We start from the raw sequence: 13,906 nt of genomic DNA on the forward strand, positions 1-13,906 counted from the left end.
AAATTAGATGTAAGGACCTTCCCTGTGGCATAGCCATTTGAAGACCCAGGGGGGCCTAGGCCCCCCAAAATTTTTCAAAAAAATATAATTTTTTTTTGAAAATATCCTAAGTAATTTGAAAATTCTTAAATAACTATATTATTTTAGCCCCCTACACTTGATAATATACATATATATTTAAGAGAGTTTAAATAAAATACAATCCATAAATACATATGTCAACAAAATACAATAATTACCACCGTGCACTCTTGGTGCGGTGGTCACTCCACAAGTATAAAGGTGTTTGTGGGGTGTGGGGGGCAAGGACCGAAGTTTAAGTTTCCAGGAAGGAGCTTCACACACATATACACTTAGATTAAGTTAGAGTAGAAATTATATCTTGTAAAAATAAAAAAAAAAACATAGGTCCAATTTTTTGTAGTGGTAGAAAGATTGAAAAGTCATCAATACTTGATGACTTTAGATCTCTTAAAGAGCGTAGGTTATAGTTTTGAAAAAAGGCGTCTAATTAATTTTTTTTATTTTATGTTTTGTGACTTTGCCCATTTCATAGTTGATTAAAGATATTAAATAGTTTTGTCAATCTTGTCTCATGATTGTTTAATTTTAATTAATACATTTTTGTCTATAACACATATTGAGTTATGAAGTATTGTACATTACTATTTTATATTTCATACACACAAACACAAAAAAAAAAAAAAAAAAAATTATATGGGCCCCCAAAAATAAATTCTTGGCTTCGCCACTCCAACGTGAGGTCTGAAAATTTGCTTTGTAATATATTTAAGCTGAACAGAATTTGGTATACTGGAGAGAATGGAAATTCACAAGAGGACTCATTCAACATTATTAAGGGCTTTCTTTACATCTCGAAAAAAAGGGGCTTTCTTTACAACCTTATAATTTTCAGTGATGGCTTTATTGGATTTCAGAACATAATAGTTAATACTCCTTGATGAAAATTTCAATGCCATGTCTAAGACTTTCAAGCTCAGGGGTAACGGCAACATGTGTGAAAATGTTCCATATAAGTTTATCAGGATACTCAAAAAGGGCCTCGAATAGCATGAGCTGCTTGATGTTGCCATCTCAAAACTGCAAGTGAGAGAGTGAAAGAGGCAACCATCTCAACTACAAATTTTGCTTGGTGCATTGAACTAATAACTGGCATTGACTCGAGCTATTTGAAGTGATCCCAGGAAAAAAAAATGGGATTCTATGGTATCAAATTTCAAAGGTCTTTCTAAATAGGTGAAAGGTCTTTCAAAAGAAAAAAAAAAAAATGATCACGGCAATTATTTCTTTTGACTTATTTCTGCTATCAAGGCAGTTATTTCATCTTCCTAAAAAAAAAAGGCAATTATTTCATTTGATTAAAAAATCATTTTAAATTGAGAAATGCTATATTCACAGTATCTTTACAACACATTTACAACAAATTATAAATGGTAAGTTATTATTTGTTTTAATTTGATTCCACAATTTAAATTACTTTTTTACCCATATTTAACAACCAATAACCTGCCACTTAGGATTTTGTTTCGAAAGTATTGTAAAAATATTGTAAATATAGTATTTCTCTTATAAATTAGACAATTGTAAAAGTATAAGAAAAATGTTATGACCAATAATAACTTAATATCTATGATTTGTTGTGAAAATATAATAAAAATATTGTGAACGTAGAATTTCTCAAGAAACTAGACTAGCCATGTGCGGTATAGTTTTTATTGCTTTACTTCTTAAACTTTTTTTTTTTTTGGGTGAAGTTGCTTTAATTTATAATCCCAAATCAAGGATTTGTCATAACTATGACTCTATGAGAAGATCACAAATATATGAGATCAAATATGATTAGTGGCAGAACTAGAAAATTTCTTCAGGGGGCCAAGCTAAATATATTAAAAATAAATCCAAAAAATAACATTTTAACAAATGCAATTTTCTTACATATATCAAATTATATATATATATATAAAATATTAATAAATACTAAAAGATTTTTAACTCCGAATTAGCATGAGATCAACATTTAATATTTCTTCTAAAAGGATAAAATTTCAGATCTCTAATTTTTAAATTAAAAATAAAAAAATAAATTTTTTATTAAAAAAAATTTACTTATATATTTCTAAGATATATTGTCATGGTATAAGATTAATTATTAGAGGAAAAAAATAGTGTATTAATAATATACAAAATTTTCCATTTTTATCAAATAAATTAAATACATTTTGAATTAATGAGTTATTAATATTGCAAGAGCAATTAGAGGAAACAAAAATGAAGCATTAATTATCTAAATAAACGAGTTACATGTTTTTAGTAAAAATCTAGGGGGCTATCATTTAAATTTATATCTAAAGATAATTTTTTTTACCAAAAATATAAGAGGAATGGGAGATTTTTGAAAAGTCAAGCCCCCATAGCATAATCACCGAGCAGTAAACATATTTGCTGAACATTTAATGCTAGTTTTGATTCATAATCTCAATTCTAATGGTCTTTCTAAATAGGAAAATATATAGCTTTTACAGTAAAAGATCAAGGCAATTAATTTGTTCGATTCAAAAATCACTATAAATTAGACAAGGTCCTATAACATTACATTCAGAAAAAAGTAGAGAAACTAATTTCATCAAAAAAGTTTTTAGCAATGACTACTTTCATAAAATTTCTTTGTGTACTTTTCGTCCTCAGTTTCGTTGGCAAAGGTAAAGGATTCTATCAATGCATACAATCCTGAAAGGCATTTCTTTCGTTTAAACAAAAAGATGATATTATATGAAAATGAACATTTTGTTTTATAATATGAAGGCATATGAACGATTCTTGTATTTTGAATGTAAGGTTTGTCAGTTTTAGTGTTCATGTTCTTGTTGTTCATGCTTCTGAATTTGATTTAGTATCTCTAATTTGTTTATGTTTCTTTAATTGTAGGAAATTGTCAATGCACCCTAAGCCAAGTAACCATCAAACAATCTAAAACTGGAGAAGTAGTGCAACAAAAGCCAGTGTGGAGTGTGACAATCAACAATGGCTGCCCATGTTCCCAATCAAATTTGAAATTGTCCTGCAATGGTTTTCAGACAGTGAAACCTGTTGAGCCTTCGATATTGTCTAAGTCAGGCAACGAATGTCTAGTTAACAATGGTGTCCCTGTTGCACCATCTTCTTCACTTAGCTTCACCTATGCTTGGGACACTTCATTTTCATTCCAGCCACTTTCTTCCCAAATCAATTGTTCTTAAGGAGGTTTCCCAAAGTGCAAGTTTTTGGTAGACTCATTTAAATTAGATGATTTTTCATCTAAATAAGAGCTTTATAGTTGTACTCTATTTCAATTATGTTGTCTACGTTAATAATAATATCATGGGCAACATAAAATTTTGATTTGACTGAATTTCATCATTCTGCCATTCCATCTCCATTCCAGCTCAACAGCCGCATCCAAACATTAATAAATTATTTTTCCTGTTTAATTTTGCTTATGAACAGAAGAAGTCTCAACTTCTAGTAATTTACATGCCCATCTAACTAGGAAGCAGAGCATTCATGGATTCTAACATGCAGAATAATAGTGGGAAAATATTCTATGTTTCCTTTGACCTCTTAAGGAAAATAGGAATGATCCCGTAGCACAACGTCATATAAGAAAATCTTTTATATAGTCCGAAAAAGTATTATATGAAAGTTGGGATAGAGATATCTTCTTTCCATATGCAAACATAAATTTCAAAGTAAAATTACAAAGATGCCATAATATTTTAGGCCCTGTTTAGTAGCTGAGTTCTAACACACATTTTTACATTTTAAATGATATTATACACATTTTCACATACATTTTCACTTACAGGTATGTAAAAAACACTCAAACAAAATTACTCAAACTCTTCTACAAAACGGCCTTTAATATTAGCAGTATCCTTATCACTTAGCCCCACCCGCTACCCCTAGGCGCTATTTGACAAAAGCTTCACTAGCTAGTAGCAAGACATGACCCAAACTCTCCATTTGACCGGATCCTAATAAGTAATAACTCCCAACTTCCTCATGCTTCTGCACCAAAATAAAGAAAACAAAGCAATCAATCGAACTTATATTACATAGACAAAAATGATAAACAAACATGTTGAACACATGCTTGACATTACAACCTTTCCTCAAATCTAAATATGTTGGCTTTCATTTTAGGGGGTACAAAATTAGAATTTAGAACTTAGAAAGTACTGAAATTGTGAGGAGTTCAAATACCGTGTAAATAAAGGGGTCTTGTCGCCCTCCTTTTCCTGATCTTTTCACTTCCCCATTGCCTAACAACCTGCGGTCAATTGCCACGAAAATATAGTCACAGTTAGCTCTCTTTAGTCTATAATCACATTTTTCTAGACACAAAATTGTTCACAATCGTTTTCACATGATATTAAAAACCATTGTCATTTGATCGGATAACCCTAATATACTAATCTATCATGGTGATGAATTGTGGAGCCTAAAGTCATAGCAAGTCATCACAATGTATGAGGTAACATTGAAGCAAAAAGTGAACAAATAAAAAGCAACTCTTTTTGAGTATGAGCAGTTGAACAGCACACACGATTGAAGTATTCATTTTTCGCGAAGCAAATGATAGTGTCCACTCCAAAGAGTAGTGAAAATAATATTCCAAAGAGGATTTTCCTTGACCAATACATGGAGTCTCCAATCATGGTCACATTTCTAAGCAACCAATGATCTTCAAATTGGACAATACTTATTCACCAAATTTAAACTATTAAGGATAGCAGTTTACCTCATACAAAACAAAACAAAAAAATGTATAGCGGTTTATAGCTTGAAGTAGTCTCTTTTTTTTCACAAATGCGTGTGATTGAAAAGAAATGTGGACCATAGATAGGTTCTTTGGAAAATCACAAATACATGTGGTTGAAATGATATTTTGATCATAGATAGTTTCCCTGCAAAAATGACCACCATACCTCCAATGCGAAACTTCTCCCAATAACAATATTTTTCAGCATGTTTTGTTATTCATCATCAAGCCATAGAAATAGATGGCTTTGCAAGAAAATTATAACATTCAAATTCAATAGAAACCCAATCTTTATTTACTACAAGTAGATAAGATTTATTTAAAGACTAATCTAGTAATTTATCCAAACTTTATCTATTTACCCGCCTCTTAATAACAAAAATACAATTTTAAATGATAAAAAGACATAAGAAATAACTTCCTATTAATCTAAACAATTCCACTCATATGTACTCCAATGGATAAATTAGATGTAAGGACCTTCCCCAGTGGCGTAGCCACTTGAAGACCGAGGGGGGCCTAGGCCCCCAAAATTTTTCAAAAAAAAAAAAATTTTTTTTTTTTTTTAAAATATCCTAAATAATTTGAAAATTTTTAAATAATTTTATTATTTTAGCCCTCACACCTAAAATATACATATATATATTTAAGAGAGTTTAAATAAAATACAATCTATAAATACATATATCAATAAAATATAATAATTAAACATTCAACATCTTTAAAATAAACATATAGGTATTTTAACCATTACCTTCACAAGGTTACAAACAAACTCATCTTCACTTTTCTACCGTGTATATAAAACCAAGTACTTCCTAAGATGCAATTTTATTGAGGCTAATCTAGGAAGTCAGCCGTCCTTTGCATGGAGAAGTTTATGGGCAGCCCAAGAAATGGTTAAAAGGGGCATAAGGTGGCAGGTGGGTGATGGAGAAAATATTCAGATATGAAAGGACAAGTGGCTGCAAAATCCAAGCACTTATAGGGTGGTCACACCTGAATGTACGAGCCTGCAAGGTGGTAGGGCGTGCAACTTGATTGATGGGGACCGAATGGAGTGGATGGAGGGCCTTATCCGCCAAAACTTTCTCCCCGAGGATGTCGAAGCCATTCTAAGTATCCTGCTGAGTGCACATGGAGGGAGGGATTGTGTGATATGGACGGGTAACAAAAATGGGAAGTTCACTGTAAGGAGTGCATATAAACTGGCCCAAGACATGCATTCTGGTGGAGGTATGCCTGAAAGCTCAGACCCTATGGCTTTAAAGCAATTGTGGAGGCGCCTATGAAATATGAACGTGACAAACAAGATCAAACATTTTGTCTGGAAAGCCTGCAAAAATATTCTAGTCACCAAAGAGAACCTAAGGAAAAGAAACATTACTCAGGACTGCATCTGTGAAGCATGTGGGAAAGCACCTGAATCCACTTGCCACATATTTTGACTCTGTGATAAGGTCAAAGAAATTTGGTCTTCAAGCAAGTTGGTAATTCCGTTTGAGATTAGCCCAGTGTGGCAGTTTATGGACGTGATGTGGCAGTTACAAAGGTGGACAGAATCTTACCTGGGCTTGGTGGAGCGTGCTATAGCAATATGCTGGGAATATGGAAGGATAGAAATACTGTTAGACACGGCGGAAAGCGCAGAGATGGCCGAGCAATTGTGAGAAGCTCGTTAAGGGTGTTGGATGATTTTCAGACTGCGAATGAGCGTCCACTGGCCCCTCCAAAACAGCGTACAGATGTGATAAAATGGAGTCCTCCACAGCCGGGTCAATACAAAGTGACCGTGGATGGAGCCATTTTTGCCAAACGGAAGCAGGTGGGTATTGGTGTGCTAATATGTGATTCAGCAGGTAAGTTGATTGCTGCTCTCAGTCGGAAGTTGGCTCTTCCTTTAGGGGCTTTGGAGATAGAAGCTAAGGCAATGGAAGTTGGGGTGCAGTTCGCTCTGGATGTTATTGTAAGGGATGTAACATTGGAGGGAGACTCTATGTGTATCCACAATGCGCTTCAAGGACTAGGAGAGAATACGGCTTCAGTGCAAAATATAATTGCAGGAACTATCCACAGTGCACAGGCTTTTAGAACTATTGCCTTTTCCCATACAAAAAGGCAGGCAAATGGGCCTGCCCACTTGTTGGCTCAATATGCAGCTAATATTGAAAATTACATTGCATGGCTAGAGGAGTGTCCTAGCCACGTAGAGCTTGCATGTATTCATGATGTTTCCTCTATTACAAATAATGTATAAAAGTCAAATCTTCCCATAAAAAAAAAAAAAAAAACCTCTGCAGAAAAGGAAAAGAAATTATAATTTTCATTCCAACACATTTAGGCTGAGTTTGGATACGGATGAAAAAAGGGCGTCTGCGTTCAGCTTTTTTTTTTTTTTTTTTTTTTTTTTCACCCGTTTCATAGGAGAAGCGGCTACTGTTCATGCTACTGTGCATGAACAGTAGCCGATTTGTTGACTTTCAGCAAATTTGTGGGTCCCGTGTACTGTTCACAGAGCCACAAACTTCACTTTTCAGATTTTTTAAAATTAAAAATGGGACCCACGGCACTATTCACACATTTAAAAATTATTTTGGTACAGTGTTTTCAGTTTTCAGTTTTCAGTTTTCAGTTTTCAGCAATAAGCTCTATCCAAACGGACCCTTAAGGCTTATTTGTACATAGCAATAGAAAAATTGAAAAGTCATCAATACTTGATGACTTTAGATCTCTCAAAGAGCACAGGTTACAGTTTTGAAAAAAGATGTTTAACTTTTATATTATTTTATGTTTTGTGACTTTGCCCTTTTCATAGTTGATTAAAGATATTAAATCGTTTTGTCAATCTTTTCTAATGATTGTTTAATTTTAATTAATACACTTTTGTTTATAACACATATTGAGTTATAAAATATTGTACATTATTATTTTACATTTCATACCAAAAAAAAATTATATGGCCCCCCAAGATAAATTCCTGACTTCGCCACTCCAACATGAGGGGTCTAAAAATTTGCTTTGTAATATATTTAAGCTGAACAGAATTTGGTATACTGGAGAGAATGGAAATTCACAAGAGGACTCATTCAACATTATTAAGGGCTTTCTTTACATCTTGAAAAAAAAAGGGGCTTTCTTTACAACCTTAAAATTTTCAGTGATGGCTTTATTGGATTTCAGAACATAATAGTTAATACTTCTTGATGAAAATTTCAATGTCATGTCTAAGACTTTCAAGCTCAACGGTTACGGCAACATGTGTGAAAATGTTCCATATAAGGTTATCAGGATACTTAAAAGGGCCTTGAATAGCATGAGCTGTTTGATGTTGCCATCTCAAAACTGCAAGGGAGAGAGTGAAAGAGGCAACCATCTCAACTACAAATTTTGCATGGTGCATTGAACTAATAACTGGCATTAATTGACTCGAGCTATTTGAAGTGATCCCAGTAAAAATAAAAAGGGATTCTATGGTATCAAATTTCATAGGTCTTTCTAAATTGGTGAAAGGTCTTTCAAAAGAAAAAAAAAAAAAATGATCACGGCAATTATTTCTTTTGACTTATTTCTGCTATCAAGGCAATTATTTCATCTTCCTAAAAAATAAAGGCAATTATTTCATTTGATTGAAAAATCATTATAAATTGAGAAATGCTATGTTCACAGTATTTTTATAATACATTTACAACAAATTATAAGTGGTAAATTATTATTTGTTTTAATTTGATTCCACAATTTAAATTACTTTTTTACCCATACGTAACAACCAATAACCTGCCACTTAGGATTTTGTTGCGAAAGTATTGTGAAAATGTTGTGGACATAGTGTTTCTCTTATAAATTAGACAATTGTAAAAGTATAAGAAAAATGTTATGTCCACAAAATTTTCACTACAAATCATAAGTAATATATTGTTACGGATTGTTATTGGTGGACAAACAATAATTTTAGTAGTAGATCTCCAATTATGACCAATAACAACTTAATACCTATGATTTATTGTGAAAATGTAGTAAAAATATTGTGAATATAGAACTTCTTAAGAAACTAGACTAGCCGCGTGCAGTATAGTTTTTATAGCTTTACTTCTTAAACTTTTTTTTTTTTTTTGGTGAAGTTGCTTTAATTTATAACCCCAAATCACGGATTTGTCATAACTATGACTCTATGAGAAGATCACAAATATATGAGATCAAATATGATTAGTGGCAGAGCTAGCAAATTTCTTTGGGGGGCCAAGCTAAATATATTAAAAATAAATCCAAAAAATAACCATTTAACAAATGCAATTTTCTTACATAGATCAAATTATATATATAATATTAATAAATACTAAAAGATTTTTAACTTCGAATTAGCATAAGTCACATTTAATATTTCTTCTAAAAGGATAAAATTTCAGATCTCTAATTTTTAAATTAAAAATTAAAAAAATAAAATTTTTATTAAAAAAAATTTACTTATATATTTCTAAGATATATTATCATGGTATAAGATTAATTATTAGAGGAAAAAAAATAGTGTATTAATAATATACAAAATTTTCCATTTTTATCAAATACATTAAATATATTTTGAATTAATGAGCTATTAATATTGCAAGAGCAATTAGAGGAAACAAAAACGAAGCATTAATTATCTAAATAAACGAGTTACATGTTTTTAGTAAAAATCTAGGGGGCTATCATTTAAATTTATATCTAAAGATAACTTTTTTTACCAAAAATATAAGAGGAATGAGAGATTTTTGAAAAGTCAAGTCCCCATAGCATAATCACCAAGAAGTAACCATATTTGCTTAACATTTAATGCTAGTTTTGATTCATAATCTCAATTCTAATGGTCTTTCTAAATAGGAAAATATATAGCTTTTAAAGTAAAAGATCAAGGCAATTAATTTGTTTGATTCAAAAATCACTATAAATTAGACGAGGTCCTTTAACATTACATTCAGAAAAAAGTAGAGAAACTAATTTCATCAAAAAAGTTTTTAGCAATGGCTACTTTCATCAAATTTCTTTGTGTACTTTTCGTCCTCAGTTTCGTTGGCAAAGGTAAAGGATTCTATCAATGCATACAATCCCGAAGGGCATTTCTTTCGTTTAAACAAAAAGATGATATTATATGAAAAGGAACATTTCATTTTATAATATGAAGGCATATGAACGATTCTTGTATTTTGAATGTTTTTGGATTAAAGGTTTGTTAGTTTCAGTGTTCATGTTCATGTTGTTCATGCTTCTGAATTTGATTTAGTATTTCTAATTTGTTTATGTTTCTTTAATTGTAGGAAATTGTCAATGCACCCTAAGCCAAGTAACCATCAAACAATCTAAAACTGGAGAAGTTGTGCAACAAAAGCCAGTGTGGAGTGTAACAATCAACAATGGCTGCCCATGTTCCCTATCAGATTTGAAATTGTCCTGCAATGGTTTTCAGACAGTGAAACCTGTTGACCCCTCGGTCTTGTCTCAGTCCGGCAATGAATGCCTTGTTAACAATGGTTTGCCAGTTCAGCCATCTTCTTCAGTTAGCTTCACCTATGCTTGGGACACTTCATTTTCATTCCAGCCACTTTCTTCCCAAATCAATTGTTCTTAAGGAGGTTTCTCAAAGTGCCTGATGTTTTTTGTAGATTCATTTAAATTAGATGGTTTTTCATCTAAATAAGAGCTTTATTGTTGTACTCGATTTCAATTATGTTGTCTACGTTAATAATAATATCATGTGCAGCATAAAATTTTGATTTTCAAACCTTCATTTGAATTGCAGCATGTCGTCCATGCTCTTTTATATAGCATTGCCTCTCCTTTAAATTTTTTATTTCAAGTTGCACATGGTGTAATCAATTGTTCTTAAGGATGTTTCCCAAAGTGTCTGATGTTTTTGGTCAATTCATTTAAATTAGATGATTTTTCATCTAAATAAGAGCTTTATTGTTGTACTCGATTTCAATTATGTGGTCTACGTTAATAATAATATCATGGGCAGCATAAAATTTTGATTTTCAAACCTACATTTGAATTGTAGCATGTCATTCATGCTCTTTTATATAGCATTGCCTCTCTTTTAAGTTTTTGTGTTGTAGCAAATGCTTTTGCGATTTGAAAATCACTTGAATTTTAATACAATACTTTTTTCAACAAATTAAATGAATATTTTCCATAAAAAAATTAACTCGTCTCTTTTACCCAATATATCAAATAGGTTCAAAATACAATACTAACAATATATATATATATATATATATATATATATATATATATATATATATGGGTTGATTTCAAGTTGCATCTAGTGTAAACTTTAAGTAATATTACACTATTTAATAACTTGTTATTAAATTCACCACCGCACACCATTGGTGCAATGGTCACTCCACAGATATAAATGCTTATGGAGTATGGGGGCAAGGGCCGGGGTTCAAGTCTCCAGGAGGGAGCTTCACACACATATATACTTAGATTATGTTAGAGTAGAAATTCTATATTGTATAAAAAAAAAAAAACTTGTTATTAAATTCATATTTTGAAAATTCAACCATTAAATTAAATGTTCTATATGTTCTTAACATGCATGACAATTTTCAAGTCAATCGAATGCAATTTACCATTTGATCTATAAACTCGTATTCTTTGTATTATTTTAAGCTACAAAAACATTAATTTAAACAATTAATTGATGACATAGCTATTGATCTTTGATCATTTTTATTTTTTGTAAGTATAGAGAATATACAAAGATAATATAATCCAGTGGTAGATTTATTAAAATTCACATCTAATTAAAAAATATTGGATGATGTAACATTAGTTAAAGTTACACTATGTATAATTTGAACCTCTCTCTCTCTCTCTCTCTCTCTCTCTCTCTCTCTCTCTCTCTCTCTCTCTCTCTATATATATATATATATATATATATATATATATATATATATATATATATATATATCTATGTATGTATGTATGTATATATAAAGTAGCTATTTTTTCCTTTTCCTATATAATGGTAAGTGGTTTTGATAAATTTTATTAAAATTTGAATGGTAAGTAAACAAAACTATTTATTGCGGAATATAAATAAATAATAAAAATTAAAGAAATTATTAAAATCTTTGCTTAGATAGATTGTCTATTTAGGATTCGCTTATTTTGCTAAAATTGAAATTTTTTTGCTAAAAGTACTATAGATAAAGGTAAAAGTTAGTTGAAATAGTACTGTGAGACCTATGAATAGTACCAAAAGTACAGTGGGACCCATAAATAATATTAACAATAAGTTGAATAGTAAAATAAATTGATTTTTTAATTTAGAGCCAAATGCACACAGAAGGTTAAATAGATATACATTCATTTACAACTTTGCTTTGGTAAAAAACTAAAGAGTGAAATATGATGGCAATTAAAAGCAAATGAGATAGTACTCATAGTAGGCTAAATGAAAGAGTTCTCTTAACCATCGCACACCTTTGGTGCGATGGTCACTCCACAAGCACTTATACTTAAGGATTGTGGGAGGTAAGGGCCGAGATTTAAGTCTATAAATGAAAGAGTTCTCTTAACCACTGCACACCTTTGGTGCGATGGTCACTCCACAAACATTTATACTTAAGGATTGTGGGAGGTAAGGGCCGATATTTAAGTCTATAGGAGGGAGTTTCGTACATATATACACTTAGATTAGGTTAGAGTAGAATTCTATCTTGTATAAAAAAAAAAAATTAAGAGTTCTGTTATTTATTAAGGACTAGAAATAAAAAAAAATTAATAAGTCATTAAAATCTTAACTTAGTTAGAAGGTAAAATGAGATAAATTTATTAAAAGCTTTGCTTAGGTGAAAACTATCTCTTTAGAGCTTATGATATTCTTGGTAGATTCACTTTACATGATTTCTAGTCATCGTCAAAATAAGAGCTTGAATTTTATTTGTATGGGATTTTAATTATGTGATCAATATATAATATATATCGTTGGATAGCACTGAATTTTACCACGGTCATGTTCCTTCATAGCATTTATGTCTCTCCTTTCCTTTTTTGTATTGCAGCAAGCGTGTGAGTGTTTTTTTTTTTTTTTTTTTGGCTGGGATCTTAAGTAGCAATGTATGGGATGGAAAAGTGCGTTGGGCCAATAACACTTAGATCTTGGGTTTGAGTATCCCTAATCCTCACTAGTGAGCGCGATAATGCCAATCTCTATCTATGTTGCCCTCGGCGTGTAAGGATTGCCACCCTCTTCTACCCTCTTCTCCTGAGCATTGTTAAAATATGAATTTTTTTGTAAATTTATGGCACTGTGAAACATTTAAGTACATGAGGAGAGCAACAAATTGTTGTGTAGTCAAGTTACATATAGTACCCAAATTAGACTGTGATGTGGCCTACTTGTCCACGTAGGGGGTGTGGTTAACATGACAAAAAAAAACATGCCATTATATTTTTTATTACAAAAAAAAGCCATTTTAGATTCTTATTAGTTTTTTTTTTTCAAATTTTTTTAGAAAGGTTCTTATATTAATAATGACGAGTCCAAAAGGATGCTACCAATTTTGGTTCCTGTTGTCCCAAAAAATGATGTTAGTTTGGATTTTCCAATAACTGAAAACTAGATTGTAACTTGTACTTATGCACAGAAACATAGTCATAAAAACAAAAGAATTGAAGATTTTTTTAAAAATATCTATTCGGATTTTGTTAATTATAATTTATTATTAGTTGAATAAATTTTGTAAATATTGATATTGTTAATCAAATTCAAGTGGAACTCCAAGGTGTGGCTAAGGGATCAAAATTGGAAGGTGGGGGTGGGAGGAAGAGGTTGAAAATCAGAGCTAGGGACAATCTCCTCCTTGCTCTACTGTTGCGTTAGGGTCGATCACTTATCACATACATGAATATTCTAGTTACGTCCTGTGCTATTGTGACTATCAAATTATCAATAAAAAAATTGAAATATAGATTTATTGGGGTGTTCTTCCATTTTAGATATTAGGAAATTGTCAAAATAGTAGAAAGGACACAACAATTGGTCTACTTTGTTTTGGTAGCATGTAGTAAAGCCCAATTCCCATCCTTACGAGTAGATAC

General features: G+C 31.3%; 2 protein-coding genes across 2 annotated transcripts; both read left to right on the top strand.

The window, feature by feature from the left end:
* Nucleotides 1–2,662: 2,662 nt before the first annotated feature.
* Nucleotides 2,663–3,257, top strand: LOC142609293 (uncharacterized protein At1g05835-like). Its single transcript, XM_075780870.1, has 2 exons — nucleotides 2,663–2,720; nucleotides 2,947–3,257. The coding sequence occupies exons 1-2, from the start codon at nucleotides 2,663–2,665 to the stop codon at nucleotides 3,255–3,257; spliced, it is 369 nt and encodes a 122-aa protein (XP_075636985.1).
* A 6,559-nt stretch (nucleotides 3,258–9,816) lies between these two features.
* LOC142609294 (uncharacterized protein At1g05835-like) lies at nucleotides 9,817–10,421 on the top strand. The gene is made up of 2 exons (XM_075780871.1): nucleotides 9,817–9,874; nucleotides 10,111–10,421. Exons 1-2 carry the CDS (start codon nucleotides 9,817–9,819, stop codon nucleotides 10,419–10,421), a joined length of 369 nt encoding a protein of 122 aa, XP_075636986.1.
* The last annotated feature ends 3,485 nt before the right edge of the window (nucleotides 10,422–13,906 follow it).

Source organism: Castanea sativa, chromosome 9 (assembly GCF_040712315.1).
Source record: "Castanea sativa cultivar Marrone di Chiusa Pesio chromosome 9, ASM4071231v1".
Taxonomy (NCBI): Eukaryota; Viridiplantae; Streptophyta; class Magnoliopsida; order Fagales; family Fagaceae; genus Castanea; species Castanea sativa.